This window comes from Cantharellus anzutake (assembly GCF_015039405.1).
Source record: "Cantharellus anzutake strain C23 chromosome Unknown EI90scaffold_321, whole genome shotgun sequence".
In the NCBI taxonomy this organism is placed as follows: domain Eukaryota; kingdom Fungi; phylum Basidiomycota; class Agaricomycetes; order Cantharellales; family Hydnaceae; genus Cantharellus; species Cantharellus anzutake.
In genome coordinates this window covers 46,307-68,995 of record NW_024067271.1, presented here as the reverse complement: position 1 = coordinate 68,995, position 22,689 = coordinate 46,307, and the positions used below count along the sequence as shown (strand labels likewise).

Below are 22,689 nucleotides of genomic sequence, written 5' to 3'. Positions count from 1 at the left end.
AGCTGGGATAATATCGACGACAGTGCAACCTTCGTGAGCCTGAGCTAGAGGCGGGTTCCATCTTTGTGGGCCCAAGGGGAAGTATAACTTGATTGTACTCTTATGTCAGAAACCCTGCTCGAGTGATGGCTTCGGAGTATTTTTGGCTGCGGTACGTAACAAGGGGAGTGACGGAATCCTTCCATTACCCTCTCAATCCTTGGGGGCCACTTCGGATTTCGAGCGTGGTGTCTCCAGGGCCGGACAATACGGCGGGATTTGATGGAAGAGAAATGGGAAGATTGCGGTAGTATCGGTCAGTGCTTCAAGGGGAACAGGAGCCAATAGGCGAGCCTAGTTGTCACCAATCTACAAGGTTCAGTTAGGCGGCGATGCCGATTGTCATGTCCATATTGTAAAACCAAGCAGCCGGCCCGGGATTACTTGCAAGCGCGACAATATTAATGACATAGATTCTGAGAGCCGACGAGATGACATAGACGTTGGCAGCTAACCGAACCGGAAGTTCATGCTTACGAAACGGATTTCGGGTCACCCAAGAACTGAAAGAGGGCGTGTATTCAATGACTCCCCACCATTATCCGCCAGCATTAGGAATAGGTAGGGAAAGAAACGGAAGATACGTTGTTCCTCTCATACCGCAACCGTACTTAACGAATTGGATATATGGGCAGTTCGCCTCTACCTCAAGTTGTGAAGGCCACCAAGACCGAACGAATGTAGCAGGTTATCCCAATGGGCGAACTTCATCGGTTATGAAAGTGAAGGTTCTCACTCAGCGTACTGTGGTCCGGCGTGTCAACGATCTTCTACCTCTCGGGGGTGCATGGGCGCACCCACTTGTAGTGCGTAAGTAAATGCACATTTTCAGTGTAAAAAATTACCTAATTGTGGGCTGGGGAAGTGACTCTGCTGTGCAGGTAATCTATGTCAAATACAAGGCTATAAAATATTAGAGCAGTTAGCTAATGCTGCGCAACCCCGTTATCCAAATTCTCAGAAACCCATCAAAACGTTCCATCCGAAAAATCGCTCCTGTGTTTTTTCCCAAACACTCGGGTGCCAAATTTTTAGCCGATTCCATCCAGCTGTTGGGGTGAAAAGTGGGATGAAGTTCAGCTGCCTAGAATTTAAAATAAACGAGGCTATCTACAATTAACACCTTCCAATCGCCTGGAAAGTTTATTACTTTTTCCCTTTCGTTTGCTTGATCTTCTTCTTCTTCTCAGCTTTAGGCATCTTGTTCTTCCTTTTCTCCCTAGCTGCCTCCTTTACTGCCTTTTTATGCGTCTAGCAGTCGAGTACCCGATGTTAATGAATATGCTTAGTATGCCACTGCGAAGAATCTCATACCTTGCTTGCCTCTCTGTCCGCGTATCGACGTCCACGGGGTTTACGACGTTTATCTCCATCTTCGTCTTCATCCTCATCCTCGTCGTCATCGTCTCCACTTTCGTCATCCTCATCGCTTACCTCCGACTCACTCTCGTCAGCAACGGGCGCCCGGTTCGCTTCCACTACGCCCGTGATATTTCCATAGATAAGCTCGTCGCCTTCACCACGTTGAAGTTTCCTGACATCTCTCTCAGGATCGAACACTTCGTTGAGGGTACGTGGAATGTGGGAATGCATGAAAACGGCATCCTCCAGGGCTTCATCGCCAGCCGACGTTGGGGGAGGGATGGGAAGGTTGGATTTGGCGGGAGCTGCAGGTGGTGGTGGTGGTGGTAATGATGATGATGGCTGCGGTTCGGATATCCGGACTTGTTTTCGTTGTTCAAAGGTGGCAGAAGGAGGAGGCTTCACTGACGAGGGGTCTATCGGTGGCGGAGATGACACCACCGTTTCGGAAGCTGTGGTAGAGTCATGCTGTATTTGCAGCTCCTCCGTTTCCTGGAGGCGCAATACCTCTGCTCTAATATACTCTTCAAGACGTTCATTCGTTTCTTCCTCTCCATTCGACAACACCTGATCCGAAACCACAAAATCGAATGTTCGTCGTAATCCGAGCGTCTGAATTCCTCTTCTGGTCCAAAACTCATCCACGTTCCTGATATCTGCACGCAAGAAATCGAATGCAGATGGATGATCGTGCTCGACGGATTGTGAGACATCGATTACATAAAGATGGGAGTTGTGGTAGCTGGGAAGTTAATATGCGATAACCAAATTGGGATGAGAAAGGAGTTTTTTTCCATCCGGTTGAGGGTACGTTGTGGACTCACAGCAGATTGTATTCGCTTAAATCGGCATGGACCAGTCTGCATGAATGGTACAGTCGTCGAACAATGATCACCAACTCTACGTATAACGCCTCAGCATCACCAGCTGGGACGTGCGCATCCTTCAATCGGGGAGAAGCCCTATCTAAACGGTCAATTTACTCTTGACCAGCCAAACAAGAAGCGAAAGAACACTCACCACCCCTCCTTATCGCCCAAAAAAGTCATCACGAGCACGTTCTGCTTAACCTCCAAAACCTCCGGACAAGGGATCCCTGCATTAGCTAGCCTCCTCAGATTCCTCATTTCCTTCTCGGCCCACACCCGAACCATTTTACGTGGATTGTGACGACTGTATCCGCTTTTGAATCGATATTCTCCAGTGACATATTTGTCTCGATCTTTGAAGACGAGAATGGAGGTTTTATAGATTTTTAAGGCGATATGACGACCTTGGGGTGTTAGAGCGTGGTAGACGTTTGCCTAGTAAATAAATGAGATAGTGTGTACTTTGGGAAGGCTTAGAGTATTATAACAGGGAAGAAAGTATGGAGCGGATGATGGGGGTTAAAACATTTCGGTTACCTACCTCTTTCCCCGTACTAACACACCCATTGATCTCCTCGATCAACCCTTTGTTAATCATCTTGAACAAGATAATTCTCGTTCTGGGATCCAAGACCTGCTCGTTCGTTGCACGGTCTGATTTATCCTTAATGGGTAAACGATCATTGGCCGCCTTCGGATTGGCTGCTACACCGGCCAGGCCGTGATAGGGAAGAGCGAGGTTGGCTATGCGGGAATTGTACTTTGCTAGGGCTGTCAGTTGGTCAGTTTGGAGTTTCCTTTGTTTGGTCGAGGGCGTGGACGCGTCTGTTGTGCCAGATGTCGCGTTAACGTGAGGCTGGGGTGGTCGTGGTCGGTTTGTTGCGGGCATGGGCATTGTCGACGTACGAGGCTTTGCAGAGTCGGTTGTTTGGCCTGTTCGAACCTCGAGAGCCTGCCGTAAACGATTGTATGATTTTGTGAAATCTGGGCCATAGAATGTTAGGGCGGTTGTAACAGTAGTAAGCTAGATTCTACGAGGATGGAATCTCGTACCTCGATCGGCCAATTCCCAATCTTCAGCATCCACACGCGCCAAAGATTCCTCCCATGTTTCCGCCTCGAGTTGAGAGTCGTAGTCAGTGGACAAATCGTTATCAGAAAAGCCGTCTAGATCGCCATCGCTCGCTAAATCAAGGGCAGCATTATTTGACGGTAAATCAACGTGACCGTCAGCAGGTGCAAAGGCCTCGGCATCATGGGACAGCCCAGGCCTACTTTTGTCCAGAACGTTGTCCATAGTCGTCTAAGTACTTAATCGACTTTCAGTCAAGCCTGTCCTGTGGAGAGAGGCCGGGTCACCTGCCTATGTCTTGTGGCCAAAATTAAACAGAATCCACTGGAAGGATGGCTCCATTCAATTGGAGTCACACGTGACCCGTTTCCAAAACGAATCAGACGGTCAAGCCGTCATGAATACCAACAGGGAAGAGTTGTCAAAGCTCCTCAAGGCGGCTGAGACGCTTACGGGCCCGGCAGATGGTCAAGAAAAAGCCCAGGCAAAGGATATGGCAGATGTGCTAGGGCGTCGATTAGAGGCTGCGTGTGTTGTTCTCAGTAATGACTTCACCGTGGCTTCAAGCGATAAGCTCGTTCTGCAAAAAGCGACGGCAGACTATGCGCTCTGTCTGTTGGAGCGTATACAGGGCCTCCTGGATGTGGATCAAGGCATTGGTGGTAAGGCATATGTCTCGAGTTTTCGTTTTCTGCCTTGGGGATGTGGGCAGGGATGATTGACAAGGATTTTTTCTTTAGCTGCTCCTCCATTGATCGGCACGCGCGATATGGGTCTGATTAGGATGCTACTATCCATCGTGTTCAAGTGGGGAGTGGAACAACAACTTGTTCAGCTCTGGAAGAGTGAACCAAGAGATCCAGCATCAGGCTCACCTCCCTCAGCGCAACAACCCATGGAGATCGATCCAACGAACCACCGCGTGGACCTGAATAAGGCCGCTACTCGCATCTATGAACTAGTCTTTCGTAATAAGGCGCCGATCAAGGCAGAGCCGAGTCTTGCAAACGGCGTCGGACATCAAAGCAATTCGTTGCGACAGACACATATCACACAAGTATTGTTGACACGACACGCGACAGATATGCTGCGCCCCGCAATATACCTGGGGTGGCACGATGGCACCCAAACTGCAACAGTCGACTCTGGCGTGGCGGTTCAGATGACGACATACACCAGACGTCTGCTCAATATGTAAGTCGCGTGTGAAGCCCGGCTAAATGAGGAGGACTAATATAGTATACCTGTCCCTGTAGGTTGCCAGCCGCGCAAACGATAGCGTCGTTAGGCGGTATTATGTCACCGCCGCCTTCCTTCCCATCTCCGCCAGCATCGTTGTTGAAGGGGTGTTCAAACTTGCTCACTCAGCAACTACTAAGGCCGGACGGAGTGATTGGATTGTTCTCCGCTGTGCTCGGTGATGTTGAGGAAGGGGTCAACGGTGAGTTTGTTGTTTGCTCCGAGGGGTGTCGTTCTCTTTTCCCTCTTTTTCCTCGGAACCCCGTCGTCATTTCGTCATTGCAATAATCCATATCAAATTGATTTGCCTCCGCGATGATTCGCCTTTTTTTTTATTTTATAACTCTATTCTCACTGTCTGGTTTTTTTCCCACGTAGATGCACCCCTGGCGCGTCTAGAACACATCGCTCAAATCTTGAGCACTCCCCCAAAAGTTTTATCCAAGGCTGTACGTCATCCAACGTGCGAGCTTTCTCACTGATCTCACTTTCATCCTTACATCCATCAAGGCTTATTTTCGCACAATCATTCCTCGACTGCTTCCCCTCTTGCTTTCTCCAGACAACGCCAACAACGATGGCTCAACTCCGGTACAGAATCCGTCTGAGGCACAAATCAAAGTCATCCCAAGACCATTCATCAGAGGCGCAGCATTCGCCCTCGCTCGCATCTTGACTCGCCCTTCCACCGCAGAAGCTGCATCAAATTTGCTCTTGTCGTGCGTTCATTCACCCTTTCTTCCCAAACCGTCTCCCTCCTTGGCTACTTCCTCAGATTCCGACTCACTCCCACCGTTCAAGACTGTACATTCATCCATCAGATTCCTCGCTGCTTTTATTCTTAACACCGACCCATCACCAACACTCATCTCGTTTCTGATCACTCCTGTGCTGGTGCCCTTGTATTATCTGACCGAGTTTTTTGATACCCACCCACGTGTGGTATTAAAGAGTCCGGAGGTGAAAGAGATGACGCAAGGACTGATCAGAACTTGGGCCAGGGTCATCAGCACTCTCGACGCTCGAAATGGTTGGTGGGACGTGATCACCGGAACCGGTGGTTGGTCATCCTCGCCCTCATCAAGCACGTCTCATCCCGAATTTTCTGTTGACGAGGAAGATCAAGTTTGGAATGAATGGGCCGCTATCGGCGGCGAACTTGTCATCCAACAGCGAAAGTAAGTGAAGCTTTCGTAACCGCGGACCCAGGGGCGATAGGGCCGATCGTGCTTCCTTACCTTGTGGAGGCTAATTCATTTCTTCCGTTTTCGATATTGTGCCTGAAGATCGTCGCTCCTTCCCGACGTCAGCAAACTTCTTGGGAAAAAAGGTTCCTCGACGGCAGGACCGCTCGAAATACGGCCTAATCCAGTCCACTTTGTTAGCTTACTCAAAGGTTTCGACCGTAAAGAAGTGACTGGGGCGATCTTCATCCGCACGCTGGATGAGTACAGTGCTTTGCGACAATCATCCCATTTGCGTAGGAGGGCTGGTGGTGACTCGGTCCGGTACGTTCGGTAAGGATCTGAAGGCGATCTAGCTTAATTAATTCTATTTACCCTAGGGCAATGCTTTGTCTCTCGATCGTGCTTGAGATGATTCAGCAGTTGGACACGTCTGTGATATCGCAGACGCACCATATCTTGGGATTTATATCTCATGCTCTCGAGCCTGCTGCAATGGATTCAATGTCTCGGGCTGGACGTGGTATCAGCCGACGGAAGGCCGAGGGCTCCACCGACAAAGCACGTTTGACTCTCGATGATCTCAAGATCGTCCATGACGAGAGCGATTTCTCTGATGATGACATGGACGGAGGGGATAGTGATGATGAGAGTGATGAAACTATTGATGACAGTAGGCCATTGGTTAAAGGGGGTGACGATGAGATGGCGTTTACTGCTATCAACCTGCTCTTGAGCCTCCTCGAAGGTACGAATGGTCTCTAACGCCATGAGATTTCGCGATTAATTAGGTCCACCTTTGAATTAGCAAATCCCGATCTGACACCCCAAACCTCACCCATATTGCTCGTAATCTTCCACAATCTCGAAACACTGATGGACCACCTCTCACCATCAATTCGTAAGCCAGCACTTGAAGCTCGGCTAGTCATCACGACTCGCTCCTCTATCATCCCCCCTCCTTCACCTACATCAACAACCGGCTCATACCGAGCAAACTCGGACGGCGACGAAGATCCTCCAGGAGGTCGACAAGGGACAGTAAAAGAGGGTCCCCGAACAGATCAACAGTCGATCTATCAAGAAGCACTTCGGCTGATTCAAGATCCTATCTTACCAGTGCGGGCATATGGATTAACAATGCTCAGACAACTTATTGTTCCTTCTGTTTCTTCCAATGCCAAGCCACCTTACTCGAACACCCTTTCAGCGGAACACGCGCTGATCCCTGCTATTCTATCTATTTTTATTGAAGCCGTCCAGGATGATGATTCATTTATTTTTCTCCATGCGGTGCGAGGTCTTGCTGCTTTGGGGACCGTGTCGGGTGGTGTGGGGAAAGAGGTTGTTCGGAGGTTGGTGAGTGTTTACGTGGGCGGGCTGAAAGTCGGCAGGGGAGGTGGAGAGATGAGTAAGCGCGAGATGGACAAGAGATTGAGGATTGGTGAGGCTCTTGAACAGGTCGTAAGGAGGACAGGAGGAGCGTTAGGCGGTCATTGTGAGCCACCCCTTTTTTTCCGTTCATTCTGGGATAACTAAAGGCCCCTTGAAATCAGCCGAAACGATCATACCTCCTCTTATTCTGGTGTTCCGATCTACACACGCTCCAACGACACTTCGAACATCTGCTCTTTCAGTGCTTGCTTTATGTGCAGATGCAGCTCCGGATGCAATCCTTACATGGAGTGGAGAGTTGACTTCTGCTCTCGTGGACCTCTTACAAGTTGAGAGTGTCCCGACGAAACTGAAACAAACAGAACCACCGGACCCGCCTGCGTTGGGATCTCGACATGCCCCTGTGGGGTCCTCTGGCGCTGCATCTGCGACTCCGTCATGTCCCAATCGCAAGAAGAGCCTCGTAACTGTCCCGACTAATGGGAAGACAACCTCGTTAAGGAGTGACGGAAAATCGGCATCGTCTTCAACCGCGAGACATGACTATGAAGACTCTGTCCCACCTTTAACGAAAAGCGCAAAGATTCCATCGTTCCGTCGTGCAGCGCTTCATTTCATTGCGCTACTCATTCGAACATGGCTATCCCGCTCTTATGATAGTTCGTCCGTGAACGGCGCTTCATTCTCGGGCCCACAAGGTATCGGATTAGAAACGTTGTCAGTGCCCTCTAAGAGGGATATTCCTCACGCGAAGGGTCCGTCGAAATCAGGCGATCCGATGGACGAAGACACCAAGCGGTTGAATAATGTCTTGAGGTACGTCCGCATGACGGATGAGGATGGGCTGGTGAGGATTCAGGCAGGGGAGTGCGTTGAGCTTTTGGAGGATTTGGTAAAGTATCGTTTGGGAATGGTTTAGACTCTCTCGCAATCAAGTACGGCGCACTACAACACAAACCTATACTTCGCAGTGAAGTCACACGTCCGAGGAGGGGGGGGAGGAAGGACTTGTGCTGATCTGTTTACTTGTTTTCTTTTATACCGCGCATTTGTGCAGTCTTATGGTCTACGGTCCGGTTTGCAAACCGCAATCTTTTTCTTGGTTCCTAAAGCACAAATAATAATCCCATCGTACATCTCGTCTCGTCTTTGTTTTTTTTCTTGTAGTCCCTTCCAACCCATTCTCATCCCATTCCACATCCCATTCCACATCTATCAAATTTTTTTCTTGGTTTTCGTTTTTCTGAGCTTTGTCACAAACCGTCACCGCCAGCCGATGATGTTTGTAGTTTGATGATATGCTTGCTCTCTTCATGCACTCGTGCATCTCTCTTGTCGTTGCTGCTTCTGTAATGTCTGTTCCGATCACACGTTGTATTTGTACCTACTTGGCATCTAAACACATTGCTTCGCGTCACTCGGGGTTGCCCTTGAATCCAATTGTTACGGCGATTTTTTCACAGCGGTCCTTTTCTCCGAGATTTGCGTACATCCAGTCCTCTTACCCTGGGCATATATGGACAGGTGAGAATGGGCACGAGCCCCATCTTTTTGCCTAGCGAAACGAAGTGATTGTACGGAACGAGTTGTGATACGTTACGTAAGCGATCCCCGACTTTGCCAGGGTTCCTTTGTGCATATACGTGAACCTCAGACTTCCCCATTTGGGTGCCTGAACCTTGTCCAAAACTCGCGGCTTCTAGCTCTCTCTGCAGGGAGAGGACGCAAGTGCAGATCGAGTACGTACGGGACTCGCTGATTGCAACAACTGCCTGCCGCCTTGATATTCGACCGACCTATGCCCAACTAGCTCATTGAAGCTCGACGTCATGCTCGAGAACTCTGGTCATTCCGATACAATTTTTTTGCCTCAAGATGATATGCTGTTTGAGCCTATCTACATACTGGGAAGTCATCAAAGAGCATGCGAATTCAGACTGTGAAAATCCTCGTGTTGTTGATAACTTAACGGGGCACAACGACATAGCCTGGCCTATTTTTGAAATGCTCACACCTACGTTCAACGAAAACCCGCCTACATTGCCAATAGTATTGCGTGGCGCTGGTTAATAGCCAGCTAACTGTAAAGTGGTTGTCACGATGAACCGTTTCATCGTCTGTTGAACGCCCCCGTGGAGAACGCCAAAACCAATGCTTGAGTATCATACCACTCTACCAATTGACTGTCATTTGTTGAAGAAACGGAGGGGTTTCCCACTCTGATCATCACCCAGTGATCCCGACGTCTAGTGAGGCATTCCTTTCTCTCGGTGAAACGTGGAGACTGAAGATGAGAGAACCTTCAAGTTGTGAGCAATCTGTCTCGACGAATCATTTCCCTTCCCCTTAGAGCATGCACGTATGTATTTCTTTTGTGGAAACCGGATTACCAATCAAGGATAACGAGAGTACCAATAAGTGCTGGATCCTTTTAAAGTTTGCGTGCAGTTGTAGTCCCGTTCTAGCGGTTCCGCAGCAAGACCTTGAGGGATGTTGATTCCGAGATCTCGGCGGATGTGACACTGAAAATGCTGAGCATGAGGTTGCAGGTGTATACGGATGATCAGAGTTCATGTCTCAAAAGTATGGAAGTCGACGCTTGGTGTGCATCGCGCAGTGCTCGCGCCGCTGTATCTTGCCACTATATATACGTGTTTCAAAGGTGTCAGCGCGTCCAAGTCTAGCTCTGATATCATAATACTGGATGACCGTCGGGGTTTAAAAATTGGAATCAATCGATGAAATTGCGTGGTACTCTATGTATTTGTAAAACTGTGTCCCCCCCCCCCTTCGTCATGACTCATTTCTCCTTTCCAAACTCTGTTGTGGCGGTATCTTGACGGCAGGATTTACGAGGCACAAGGAAATGAAGGCCACAAGCAACAAACCTGCACCTGTCAAGAACATCATGCGCGGAAAGAACCCGACGGTACACGCGTAGACCTCCCCCATCAGGAGCGGCTATTGAAGGACGACGGATATAACTTAACCTTTTTGGAAGCACAACCTGACTGAAACGACGTACCCCGATGATCGTTTGCCCGACTGCCTGTAGTACGCTTATCGCCCCAAACACCTCCCCTACCCCAACATTTTCGACATTCGCCGCCTCCGCCTCCGCCTCATCTTCTTCATCATCGAACGAGACAGAAGCATTCTCATTGCTGCTACCGGCATCCGTGGGAGCATCACCATCACGAGCGGCGGAAAAAACGACTTTAGTTTCACGTCCACGGCCGTCCACCACTGCTAAGGCTAAAGCTAAGCTTTGGGAGGCGGGTGGCATGCCCCCGCCGAGGCTACTCAAGCCAGTGGTGATGATAAATGCAGTTTGGGAGGATGTAATACCGGTGAGCGTGAATGCGATCGTGTCGCATAGCACGGATAGCTGAGCGAGACGGAGATCGAAGCGTATGATGGGGAGCAAGTATGTTCTGCGGCGTGCGGCAGTGACTTCATTTACTGAAGTGGTCGTGGTCGTGGTCGTGGTCGTGTGTCCGGTTGCGACCTCCGATATGGGTTTGGGAAGGCGAGGTTTGAATGCTTGAATAAGAGCTTCATGACGCGAATTAAATTGCCATTATTCCCGGGCCCATATATATATATAACTTACCAGGAAGAGCGATCACTAGCCAAAAGGCGCGAACAGCTGCAACTGACATTATGTAATACCCAAGCTACAAAGACGATGAATGAGATGGTAAGAAAAAGAAAAGAAAAAGTCGTAAAAGTGTCCACATGCCTCCTCCGGTGTCCAGTTGTAAACGTGTTCCGCATACAAGTACTTGTTTGGAAAAATCCCCTGGAAAAGAGGCGCGTGAGCAAAATTCATTAAGTTTGAAAAAAAAAAAAAAAACAAGACATGTCACCAACCATACTGAGATATGCACACCATAACGCTATTCCAATTAGCGTCAGATCCCAATCCCACCGCCAGAAAGGCTTCCGCCTGGGAATCCCTGATTCATCGGAACCACCATATTCAGGAGACACCCTTGGGGCGAGGACGGACAACGGCGCCAGAAATCTGAATACCTTCCTCAAGCTACGACGCAAACGCAAATAATAATAGGAGTGATCACGAGGGTACTGAGAAAGTTCAGTCATCCATTGTGCCGATTCTTTCTTTTTCCGCGCTTCTCGTCCTATACGCAGGCGTTCCTTCTCCTCGGGATCGAGGCTCTCGGGGAGTGCAAAAGTGACGTAAATCAATACGATGAGATTGGAAAACAAGGCAAGGTAAAAGTTGTTCGACAACTCTGGTGAGTCCGAGATGCGTAGAAACGCTGAGCCTATGGCTGGTCCGATGGCAATACCCCCATAGTAGAGTCCTCCATATGAGGAGAACAAGCCAGCTCTGAGAGGGATGGGCGACAAGCCATTAAGTAGGCTGCGCATGAAAAAACCGAAAAAAGGGGGTACAGTCACCTGGCACCTGGTTCTGAGCAGTCTGAGATGTAGGCGTTCATAGTAGCGAAAAAAGTCGCCCAGCTCCCCATCAAACCTTCAACTATGGCGCCGAAGACGACCAGAATACGGGCAGCACGTGGTGATGTCGCGAATTGTGGACTACAAACTACCGAGAACATGAGGTCCCTGAAGTTCCACAGACGACCCAAATCAAAAAAAAAAAGTTCTCAAAAAACCCCCCAACTGTCCTGAAAAAAAAGGGGGAGGGGGCACATACCAAAACATCAAACCCAAGATTAGAAAAGTCATCACTCGAGTACGCCCATACTTGTCGCCTATTTTTACATCGGCCTCAATGGAGCAACGGTAATAAATCAGAATACTACCTTACCCGAGGTACCCCAGAAGCCAGTGGTAACAGCGCTAAGAGCTCCATTGAGAGTCAATGCTAGAGCCTGTAACTCGGCAGCAGACGCCTGAACAGCAGGAGAAGCTACGCAATCCTTCGAAGGAGAGAATGATGACGTGGAAGTGGTAGGTAGTTGGATATTTGGGAGATATACTTCATGCCCTGGAGGGGTGGCCGATCGTCGTAAGCTGAATGCAAAATGATCCAAGGCATAGGGCGTCGAGTGCAGATCAGTGTTCGAATCGTATTTATTGACGCTCTCTTTGCACGCTGTGAGATGGTGCATAGGAATAAGTCATGCAGGACGCCAAACTGACTGATCGGACACGGGATCACCTATATCCATGTATACTTGGACACGAGAGCCAATAGTGATTCCACGCTGTGGTGCACGTAAGCCACATGCATGTCACTCAGCCTTGTGGCCATTATTATTCGAACACAACGCACGGATATCGACAAAATTATCACGAATGGTACCAAGTAAGCCACCAGAGGTTTTCTGCGCGTCGCTGGCACGTTGCAGTCCTCAACCACGGGGGTGCGTGGAAGCAATCGACTTGATTCATCCATTATGGTGTGGATGTCGCGTTATGGGAACTCTTTTGCGACCAAGGGGCTGGTTTAACGCAGCTAGGCCACTCTTCGCACTGACACGTGATGCTAAATTTATTTGAATGAGTTACTGTCAATGTCAGCGGAGAGAATACTCCGGCTTGTAGGTGCCTCACAGTATCCTCCCCATGGGACGAGACTGAAGCTCGCGAGGACGGCCCCCGGCATGGTATACACGGAAGGGTACTATGTAATTCGCCGTTAATTTCTCCTAGCAACAAGGAGGGCCACTCCTCACTAGAGTGTTCGCCTCGGGGACGCAAGCACCCCCAAATGAGTTATCAGACAAATTTCACGCTACATACTTACAACTGGATTGGTAATTCTGCTTTCAAATTACTTACATATTTTTCCAGAGCGGATCTGATCGGAAGACCGAGGCCGCCGCCCAAACACCTCTCTGAGGTTGGAATTAACAGCCGCCAACCCGAAAAGCGTGGAGCGCCCCAGCCGCAATTTGGAATTCAATTGTCTTGTGAAATCACGTTCATGAGTAATTGGCCGGTCCGTATTTTGCCGCTCAGGAAAGTAAGTAGTATACATATTATCATGTGTGAGATGATGTCAGTTCGGACACAAATTTATCCCCTCGTTCGGGTACGGGCTCCAGGGACATGCCTAAACCTTCTTGAGGGGTCGTTGTTGCGGGTAACCGATACATACAGTTTACTGACCATGTGGACCTAAACCAGTATAAGTAACCATTGCGACTGCCAAGAAATTAGTGCAAGACGTAGATGTGGACAGTGCCTTATTTGATTCTCTAACAACTTGTTCATGGATGTTTATTCAACCCTATTAATTCTGTATTGTTCACGCATGCTCCGTGCTAGATTAGCTTAGAGGACACTCAGGGGAAAGATGAAAACCAACTTTACACAAGTTGCAGCCCTTGATCAAACCACTGCCGGTCCACGCTATACCGATGGAATGTTTTCCCGTTTTCAAATATATCCCATGTATACAGCACCCCTGTCACTGGACAGTCCGTCCCAATACACACTTGGTGATGATTCTGTCCTATTGCCCCACGATGGCATGAGTTCGAACAGCACGGTCATCCCCATTGTAATCTACAGCGAGTGTACAGATACGTGATGCACCAAATCATCATCTCCTTCGTCGGGCTTCCATCGCTGCCTCTGCTCTCGTCAGGTACACGCAGCTGAAGAGGGGTACAACTGAACGGAACCAGGGCAATAGAATCGCCTCCACTTTGGGGCAGTAGTTAACTGTAACGGATCGAAGTGGAGAAGACATCCGTGTGGGAGGTGATGGCCCATCGCCGATCTTGTTCACGGAAGTGATGGCCTCTGGGTGCAACCGAGACTTGACTAAATCTCGTAATGCACCTCCTTTGAGTTTGACACATCCCGAAAAATCCACCTCGCACAGGGATGAACACAACAACTGTCGCGTTGAACCTTCTTGCCCTCTTGCAGCTGCGGATGGGTCAACGCCGGCAAGCGCATAAACGACCTTGTTGATGTCAAAGTCACTCTTCGTCACTTGAAGGATTCTGAGCTGTGAAAGTGTGGCCAGTATGGGGATAAGATGTTCTTCGTTGATGCAACATTGGATGAGACGGAGTTCTCCTAGGGGCGGGGCTGATGTATAACCACAGGCCCAAGAGAGGGAAGAACTTCGGCGCCATGCAACCCATTGATGAGCAGCTCTGTAGGTGTCGCCGATGCACCAGAGCTCTGCCATAACGTTGCACACGGCTACCAAAGCTGTGCGTTTGATTCGAAGGATTTCTAGATTGGGTGCTACGATCCTCGTGAAAACGTTCATGGCTTCTCTTGCATTGGAAAGGTCCAAGCATTTGAGAGCGGGAAGATTAATGTGTTCACCCGCTTGAACGAGGTCTTCGAGAAGTACGTCTCCGCTGAACTCGACTTCCAATGTCTCTAGTGTAGTTGAATTTGATCTACAAGCGATAAAGACTGCGTCCAGAAGGGAGCGCGCGTCACGCACGCATCTAATTAATGATAGTGTCCGAAGTCCTTTTCTAGGAATAGCGAGAGGAACGTATGAGGATGCTGCGCCGATCAAGGTTAGGGTGTGAATAAAATGGCAGCAGAGGGGATTCCTCGCGTCAGGAGGTGCGGGGGAAGCAAGAGCGTCAGGTCGTTCCTCCAAAATATCCTTTGGTTCCCCCGTGTCTATCATGTAAAGACGCGGAAACGTGGACGTCAGAGCGACTACGACTGCATCGGTCGCCTGATGAGTGTCCCCCGATTCAGAGTATACCGATAAATCCAGACATAGTTCCCTCAGACTCGATGGGAAAGCATTAGTCGACAAGAAGCAAGTGAAGCTAGAAAGTCTGATATCCACTTTCCACGTCAGGGATGTCGGCTGTAACAACGTTTCAGAGGGGATCGCTCGAAGTGTTTGGTACCACCTATCAAGGATGGCGATCGAATGAGACGAAGGCACTCGTTCCGTGATATCGAGGTGTTTGACGTAACGCGTTGCCGAATTCTTCGAAGTTCGAGCGGTCCATTCGGCAAGTTTGTTTAGAGGACGGGATCGTCCCAACGTCAAGGTTTGCCAAAGGGAGCTTGTCTCGAACGCAACGTAACGCCAATGCCGACACACGCCTATAATAGCTACCCAAGACGGGCGAACGACAACGTTGTTAGAACGCGTTATATATATATATATATAACACGAGACCCTTGTGAACCGGGGCAAAGAAACAAACCTATCAGTTCCCGACAACAAGGCTGATCCATACAAGCAAATGTCATCATCTCAGACAACACTTCGACTGGAAGCTTAGAAATCCAGCAATGATTCTTTCTATCATCCATTTTCTCTGCCGCTGCATTGATGTCTGCCAAAGTCTTCTGTACTGTTGCACTGCGGGCTGAGTCGGGGGGTAAACGCGCTAGGGCCATATCGATCATTTTTTTCGCTGCCTCCACACGTCCTAACAACTTGAATAATGTGGCTGCGCGGTAATATCCCTATTCGGTTACACAAACTACACGTCAAGAGACGAGACGGGGGGAAGGGGGCGTAAGAGCAGCACCGAACTTTGTATGAATCTGGACATAGGTCGATAACCATTTTTGCATCTTTGAGAGCGTCTGAAACGCGTCCAAGCTTCTGTAACGTTGCTGCTCGAGTGTCATAGACTATATGTTCGTTCTTCACCATGTTCAGTATCTTGTTAAAATAGCAAACAACAACAACAAATGGTTTTGAGTTTGGGATGCCATGATCGAAAAAAAAAAGGGTTTTATTTACACGGTCGAAACGTGCCAATGCAACATCGTAATTCCCTCTCCTGAACTCAACTACACCTTGATCAAACGCTTTCTTCCATGACTCCATTACGGTGTGGCTTTGGTGAAGAAGTTGCTCTCAAGTAAGTAAAAATCGGCGCGAATCGGCTAGTTCCGCTATGCATATCTATAATAGGAAATGCACAACCGCCACACATTTCAGGAAGAGAGTATGTATCTTCTTGGAAGACGAGGCGCTCGTCTCATCCGATCACTGGCATCACAAACACAAACACTTCTCTCTCTCTCTCTCACCCTCCTATTTTATCGGCTGACCCTACCCAATATGGATGTGCGCCGACAAGGTCTCACGGTACCCCGTCTAAGTACAGCCAAACACCCCCGACGCCAACAAACCAGAGGATTCCGTCACCTCAACCAGCCACCCTTATCGTGTTATTGTTCGAGTTTCAGAATGGCTGCACCGCCACTCCTCAACGCGGCGGCCGTGGGGTTACAAAATAGAGAACAACAACAACATTTATCCAGCATTTCCTCGATAGCTCTCTTTCCGGCTCATTGGCCTCTGGCGCAGCTTAATTTTTAAGTAATATTTGAAGCGCCCCACTAGTGTGATGAGCGACGCCCCATGATCCTGGTTTATAAATAGCCTCTCTCTTATTCAATGTATGTGTGTCCTCGGTTCTTGTCATCCTCTCTTTGCTGCGAGCCAATGTCATTCCCCTCTTGGCTACTGGATGATGGGCTCGCGTGGCTTAGTCATTGGTTTATGCGAAAGGGCAAAGCGTGCGTGCGCTTGGTATCTATTATTTACGCATGAATTTAGCAGAAGCTGAGGCAATCGCACTACTCTCGCTGCATAGGCGCCCAAGGTTTCATGTTAGTCAGTTTGATCTAGGCTTGCGGTTACATATCTACGTTTTCATATCACCAACTGTATGCAGGGATCAGAGCAGCGCGCATCTGTCCTGGCAATCAACCACTGAAACTTCACCCCAAAACAACGTTTACTGGAGCGCCCAAAGAGCGGAAGCATAAGCGTAAGCGAGTTTGTTTTAGTCAGACGATTTCGCGTATGCTCGACTAGACTCCGATCATTCTGATCACAGCATGTTGTCTTGTGTCCGTGATGGCAAAGGCCCCATATCCCGTAGCCGAGGGGAGTCGGCCCCCGCCCCCTTCGGCAACCATTTCCCGTTTTATCCGATAAGCGCTCTTCAGTACACAAGGTGAAACCCGATTTTGAGATTGCCGTTAAAATCGATGGTGTCGGTGTTCCGAAATACAGTGGCGCCGTGAGACAAAACTGATATTTGGAGTACCAGTAATCTTTACATTCACCCTTACAAAGATTGTCAAGTCCAACCCGTCCCTACGATTTCTCTTCCGCCAACAGCACATTGAGCGCTAGCTCTGATGCATTCTCTCGCGCACCCGCCCGGGTGATGTGTTCCGATGCAGAATAGAGCTTGTCGTCGACTAGCAGTCCAGATCAGTCATAAGGACGGTGGCTGGTGCGATGGGGACGTCCACACGAACCAAAAACCGAACACTTCCATTGAGATGAGCCAATCTGCCTGTCTTGCTGGGGTTTTGGTAAGTATACGAAGTGGGCTAGACAGATGTGGGGTCGACGACTCACTAGATGGAGTGACATGTTCATACGTTGTGCATGGAATCGCAATGAGTTGGCAAAAGGACCATCAGCCACAGATTGAGACTCTCGTCGATAATACTGCATCTTCACGAATGAGATTGCGATAAACCCAAGTATTTAAGCAAAAACCGCCGCCGCGCGGCGGGGGCTAAAATGGGAGGCCTCCGTGTTACCCCTATCCAGCAACGGGGATGGGGATGAGTTGAGTCGTACTGTATCATGCACGGTGCATGACCGTGCATATAATTCTGGTTGTGTGCACAGGAGGTGTGACCCGATGGGACGTCCAACCTCATGGGTCCCATCAGTGTCACACCCCCGCGGAAGTAACCCAGTTATTTCTGCAGCCGTGTTGATTGTGAGAGATGCAAAGCCATATTTTGATTTCCCTGAGGTATTTGGTATCCATGCAGCGAGACCCAAAGAGAGTCGCAACAAAAACTTTCAAGGCGTCGCTTAAAACCAGGAGTATCAAGAGGCCTCCATCCATTGGATGGGGAGTTATCGGATGAGCCTCATATTTGTGAAAAACGTTTCTGCACGCGTTTTGTTTCTTCCCATCGCAACCGCGGCTTCAGAATGATGCAGTCTAAGATCCATCCCAAGGAGTTGAGAATATATATCTTCCGTCATGCCCGTACGGCTTACCATGGAGGCGGGGCCCGGACTGCAAGAAGCAGTGAGGGGGTGGACAAGCATTACTGGCGCCAGAGCGAACCCCCCACCCCTTCCCCCACGCCTATCAATGAATGCACCCTTTTTAGGAAGCCTGAAGAGATGGTACATTCGGCGATCTGCCACACAGTGAAGCCTTCATCTTGGGCTGACGTGAGGTATGTCGAGAAATAAGATCGCCTTCTGCATCTAGAAATGTCATTCCACTTGTCCTGTCCTTTACCCAACGCCAGTTCCACAATCGTTTCATTATACTGTGGTTCCATCGCCACGCGATTGGAAATCAGGGCCGAAGCTGGCGTGACGAGATTCCGTGTCGCACAAGCCACTCTTCGAACAAGTGTTTGAGCGTGGGAAAACGAGCCATTCACTCCTTCAAAAGCAGTGTCCCGGCGTCTTCTCTACATTACTTAGTCAATATTTCATCTACGCAGCCAAAGGGTCGTAGTGACGATGGGGTCATCATCCTCGGAAGAAATCATTAGCACTCGGTCTTTAGACCAGTTTCTGGTGTCCCAAGATCGTCTCATAAAACAGGCTTCAAAAGCACTCCCCCATTCCTTTGACAAATGCACGTACTCCCTTGGACATATTAAGCAGGCCGTATATTGGTGTAAGACTTGCAACGGGACATTCGGCCTGTGCTCCGCTTGTAGCATCGCCTGCCATGGCAGTGAGTTACCCCACTGAGCGCTCACCCAGTCACATTGTCCGATGTTTCCACGCGCAACACCCTAGATCATGAACAGATAGAATTGTTTCCTAAAAGGAATTTCCGTTGCGATTGCCCTACATCAAGCTCCCCTATCAGCTGCATGCTTCATCGCCTTACGGAGGAGCCCAACGCCGAAAACCCATATGGGCAAAATTTCCGGGGGATATTTTGCCGATGTGGGAAGCCCTATGACCCTACTGCCGAGACAGAAACTATGCTCCAATGCCTCGTATGTGAGGTTCGTAGCTCTGTGCCCTTTGTTCGGACCGAGCCTCATTAGGGATCATGCAGGATTGGTATCATGAATCTTGCCTCAATCTACGAAAAACCGAAGCTCCGTCACTCGAGTCCAAGCAAGATGCAAATGTTTCTACAGCTCCTATGACAGACCTTGCCGAGGACTCCGATTCAGAAGGGGAACTTGAAGAAGAGGACGACCCTAACTTGCTCATCGCTCCTTCTTCCTATGAATCTCTGGTGTGCAGTGCTTGTGTTCTTGACAGTCCGTTCCTTTCATTGTACGCGGGGACTCTTGGTGTGCGCATGATAATACGGGGCGAGCATGATAACAGTTGGATAGTCATTGGGGGTGCCGACATCGACAGCCAGTTAGGGGACCAAGCAAGGCCCGACATTGGGGACTACACAGCACTTCAAGTGGAACCGTCGGGAGGGTCTCAAGCACCCCATCTTGCTAAGCGCGCACTCTCTCCGGATATCGAGAGGAATGGAGGTGAAGCGAAGCGTCAACGACGCGGGGCATCACCTCCTTCAGAATCCAAAAACTCTCCTGGTGGTTTGAAACCAGTCGGTTCTGTGTCGTGCTCACGTCCACCAGAAAACTCACTTGCCCAAGCCACAATTCACTGCCGAAAGACTCGGAAGCCGTTGACAGGTAGCTCTTCGCCATCAATCGAAGATTTAGGTGATTGCGACATTTTTCTAAGCGAGGGATTCCGATTACGCTGGTGTCGTTGTGCAGATGTGCGTGGTATGGCTACCGTTTCGAATCACGCCCTCACGTCTCTGTTGTTCAGTGTACATTGATGTTTGAATGGGAGAAGAATCATCCACGATACAGATTTCTATTTGAAGAGGAGCCCGACTTGTATGAACCACCCGAAGACCCAGATTCTGGTGAGCAGGGGGGTTATTTCTTCTGCCGGATGACCACTAAACGATGAGCACTTCCACTAGGGACATCTTTGGAGGAACTCGGTATGCGTGCTTTGGATAGGCTCCCTCGGGATAAAACGATCGATGGAATACAAGCGTATAATAACATGCGGTAAATAATGATGAAACGCCTTCTTTTTCTTTTTGCCACGCTTACGATGGACGACATTGATCTGATAGGGATGAACTCATTGAGTATCTCCGGCCATTTGCTGCAAGCGGTCGAGTGGTGGAAGAGAGTGATATGACAACGTTCTTCAAACAACAAAGAGCAAAATTGGCTACCGAAGATCATTAAAATATGCGTCGCGATCCAGCCGACCGTACCCGTCTGTTCGCAGAGTCGTACCCTAAACGGTGTTTCGTATTCTGTTCCTACGGAAGGGGGCAATGTGTCATCCAACGAGTCCCAACCTACGGGAGCCAAGGCACGGCGGTTTGATGCATCGATATTATTATACAATCGAATGATTCTCCATCAATGGCAGTTTTGGCCCTCTAGACAAGACGGCCGGGGGCTATAAGTCGCCCTCAAAAATCGAGCTTTCAATACACGATGACATCAGGCGAAAGGCGTGCAAATAGTCACGTATCTCCCCGTGGTTTCCGAGTCTGAGGAGACCCACATCTTACGCGTCCCAATACTGGATCGTCGACGTTCGCAGCAAGTGACAAAAATTCGTGTATCCACTTTGGATGTACTATTCCAAAGTTGCTAGTGAAACGATTTGTCGTATATATATGGCTCCTTACAGCGATAATTGGCACGGTGTTCGGCTGTCACGGGCCGTAGGAATTGGATCGAAAGTGAAGCCCCCTTATGAATTCTCCTCTCAGAGAAGCCCGAGAAAGCCGTGCACCGAAGCTTCATGATGACCTGGCTGCACTTCATCTCGGGCGTGTGCACTGACCTGACATGGGGATGGAATAAGATTGTCTTCTGCAGCTAGCGACATAACGTTTTATCCTTATCTGCCAGGCTCGTACCCAGCCGTTCTGTTTATGCTTGTTTATCTTGTCAGAACGGCTGGTGGAAAACATTTTCCCACGACAGCCGTATACTGTTATTTGTGCATATTGAATCGAACAAACAACACTCAACAAGAATATTATTGCGCAACTGATCTCACTGTCCGATATGATGAGTCCCCACTTCCTTTACCCCTTCAAGTGCCGAAGAGAGCGCGTGTAGAGGCTGTGCTTAACTCCTTCGAAGCAAATGGTCTGATATTGTATGAATTTCTCGACGCTTGCCTTAGCGATGATCTGCGTCACAACCCCACAAATCTCCATAAAATCAAGGGGTCTCTCCCTACGCTTGTTGGTCTCATTATTGAAAGGGAGAGTGTCTCTAAATGCTCTACTCGCTGGATCCTACCCTGTTTCTCGCTTCAGTGCTCCTTTACACTCGCCAACAACTCACGAATGAGCTCGATTGCCTAACAGACATAGCCTCTGGCTTCCATTTCTCAGCTTCATCAATGACACACAAGGAAGTTAAATTTCCGTCTATTCAGCGGACAGCGAAGAAATTCTCCCATAAAGCTCCTACTTTGTGGCATTTTATTGGCTGTCTCCTTTCGGCGACATTTACCCCTGGGGAAATTGTTGAACTGGATAAATGGGAGGACATTGACGATTTGGAAAACGAAAATAATGACGATGATGATTGCTGGTTAGATTCTAGTGGCCTCCCACCTTCGTCTCAAAGGAGCCGTTCCCGTAGTGAGAAGCGGCAGGTTGCACTCCTACTCATTGTAAGGATTACAGTCTTATCCTTCCGCCATTATACAGCAATGGCACCAAGTTTTGCCAGAGCTGTCAAGAGCAAATCCCTCCGATGGATCTGGGCAACGACTGCTCTCAATTGGAAACCACAAAGAGTCTTCCCAAAGACGTCAGCGACATTTCTCCTTATTGTATCTTCCGTTGGCTCAACATATGGGTGCGGATAGGATAGGGATGGAGTCGGTGGCCATGCCGTTCTCGAGTTTACATCGAAGTAGGTGTAAATAGTGATATACATTGAACCGACGTCGGTATAGTCACATGTAGCGCTTACATCATCCCGGATGCAATGTTTTCCACCAGTCGTTCCCCTGGAACGACTGGGGCCGAGTCTGCTTATCTGCTAAAACCCCCGCCCGCAATGATAAACAACAATAAACAGAACGCAACCTACTTTCATTCATGAACAGCCTGGAGCTCGCAGATTAAATATCAAGCAGACAACAGGTCCCGTTCTTGTGCTTTGTTTGCTACCCAGTCAACGCACCATCCAACCGATGGGAGGTAAGTAGTGATGATAGGATCGTCATTCTCGGAAGACATTATCAGCACATCAGAGATCATAGTAACATCCGCAAAGGAGAATTCGGCCGAGTCTGCTCTGCCCGTAGCATCGCCTGGCATGGAAGTTACTCCCAAGCGCTCACCCGGTCACCTTGTCCGATGCTTACACGCAGTTTCTTAGGGGGAATTCCATTGCGATTGTCCTACATCAATCAAATGCACGACTCCAATGCATTACGGAAGATCCGAATGCGGAAAACCCTTATAGGCGATGTGGGAGGCTTTACGACCCTACTGTCGAAACGGAAATTATGCTCCAATGC

At 49.1% G+C, this 22,689-nt stretch overlaps 8 protein-coding genes across 8 annotated transcripts; 4 read left to right on the top strand and 4 right to left on the bottom strand.

The window, feature by feature from the left end:
• Positions 1-427: 427 nt before the first annotated feature.
• On the top strand, positions 428-1,305 carry EI90DRAFT_1466965 (uncharacterized protein). The gene is made up of 2 exons (XM_039051812.1): positions 428-849; positions 921-1,305. Exons 1-2 carry the CDS (start codon positions 564-566, stop codon positions 1,157-1,159), a joined length of 525 nt encoding a protein of 174 aa, XP_038907509.1. The 5' UTR covers positions 428-563; the 3' UTR covers positions 1,160-1,305.
• EI90DRAFT_3104414 (RIO1 family-domain-containing protein) lies at positions 861-3,634 on the bottom strand. Its single transcript, XM_039062603.1, has 7 exons — positions 3,546-3,634; positions 3,324-3,455; positions 2,812-3,254; positions 2,422-2,705; positions 2,226-2,363; positions 1,354-2,143; positions 861-1,290 (listed from the first exon to the last, which is right to left on the bottom strand). The coding sequence occupies exons 1-7, from the start codon at positions 3,565-3,567 to the stop codon at positions 1,186-1,188; spliced, it is 1,914 nt and encodes a 637-aa protein (XP_038907508.1). The 5' UTR covers positions 3,568-3,634; the 3' UTR covers positions 861-1,185.
• Positions 3,631-8,555, top strand: EI90DRAFT_3104408 (uncharacterized protein). The gene is made up of 9 exons (XM_039062602.1): positions 3,631-4,004; positions 4,083-4,536; positions 4,599-4,783; positions 4,960-5,030; positions 5,092-5,759; positions 5,868-6,089; positions 6,146-6,513; positions 6,574-7,263; positions 7,322-8,555. Exons 1-9 carry the CDS (start codon positions 3,740-3,742, stop codon positions 8,077-8,079), a joined length of 3,681 nt encoding a protein of 1,226 aa, XP_038907507.1. The 5' UTR covers positions 3,631-3,739; the 3' UTR covers positions 8,080-8,555.
• A 1,367-nt stretch (positions 8,556-9,922) lies between these two features.
• On the bottom strand, positions 9,923-12,637 carry EI90DRAFT_3104405 (major facilitator superfamily-domain-containing protein). Its single transcript, XM_039062601.1, has 10 exons — positions 12,430-12,637; positions 12,316-12,361; positions 11,962-12,249; positions 11,848-11,905; positions 11,589-11,756; positions 11,034-11,517; positions 10,903-10,962; positions 10,774-10,837; positions 10,186-10,715; positions 9,923-10,121 (listed from the first exon to the last, which is right to left on the bottom strand). Exons 1-10 carry the CDS (start codon positions 12,550-12,552, stop codon positions 9,954-9,956), a joined length of 1,989 nt encoding a protein of 662 aa, XP_038907506.1. The 5' UTR covers positions 12,553-12,637; the 3' UTR covers positions 9,923-9,953.
• An 897-nt stretch (positions 12,638-13,534) lies between these two features.
• EI90DRAFT_3104403 (uncharacterized protein) lies at positions 13,535-15,944 on the bottom strand. Its single transcript, XM_039062600.1, has 4 exons — positions 15,853-15,944; positions 15,640-15,762; positions 15,305-15,569; positions 13,535-15,209 (listed from the first exon to the last, which is right to left on the bottom strand). The coding sequence occupies exons 2-4, from the start codon at positions 15,760-15,762 to the stop codon at positions 13,705-13,707; spliced, it is 1,893 nt and encodes a 630-aa protein (XP_038907505.1). The 5' UTR covers positions 15,853-15,944; the 3' UTR covers positions 13,535-13,704.
• Positions 15,945-17,200: 1,256 nt separating this feature from the next.
• On the bottom strand, positions 17,201-18,536 carry EI90DRAFT_3104401 (uncharacterized protein). Its single transcript, XM_039062599.1, has 3 exons — positions 18,227-18,536; positions 17,494-17,897; positions 17,201-17,436 (listed from the first exon to the last, which is right to left on the bottom strand). Exons 1-2 carry the CDS (start codon positions 18,447-18,449, stop codon positions 17,626-17,628), a joined length of 495 nt encoding a protein of 164 aa, XP_038907504.1. The 5' UTR covers positions 18,450-18,536; the 3' UTR covers positions 17,201-17,436; positions 17,494-17,625.
• Positions 18,537-18,545: 9 nt separating this feature from the next.
• On the top strand, positions 18,546-20,790 carry EI90DRAFT_3104399 (uncharacterized protein). The gene is made up of 6 exons (XM_039062598.1): positions 18,546-18,856; positions 18,922-19,136; positions 19,190-19,882; positions 19,936-20,035; positions 20,096-20,186; positions 20,255-20,790. Exons 1-6 carry the CDS (start codon positions 18,637-18,639, stop codon positions 20,370-20,372), a joined length of 1,437 nt encoding a protein of 478 aa, XP_038907503.1. The 5' UTR covers positions 18,546-18,636; the 3' UTR covers positions 20,373-20,790.
• A 517-nt stretch (positions 20,791-21,307) lies between these two features.
• On the top strand, positions 21,308-22,146 carry EI90DRAFT_3104398 (uncharacterized protein). Its single transcript, XM_039062597.1, is given in 2 exon segments — positions 21,308-22,023; positions 22,036-22,146. The coding sequence occupies 2 exon segments, from the start codon at positions 21,430-21,432 to the stop codon at positions 22,078-22,080; spliced, it is 639 nt and encodes a 212-aa protein (XP_038907502.1). The 5' UTR covers positions 21,308-21,429; the 3' UTR covers positions 22,081-22,146.
• Positions 22,147-22,689: the final 543 nt, after the last annotated feature.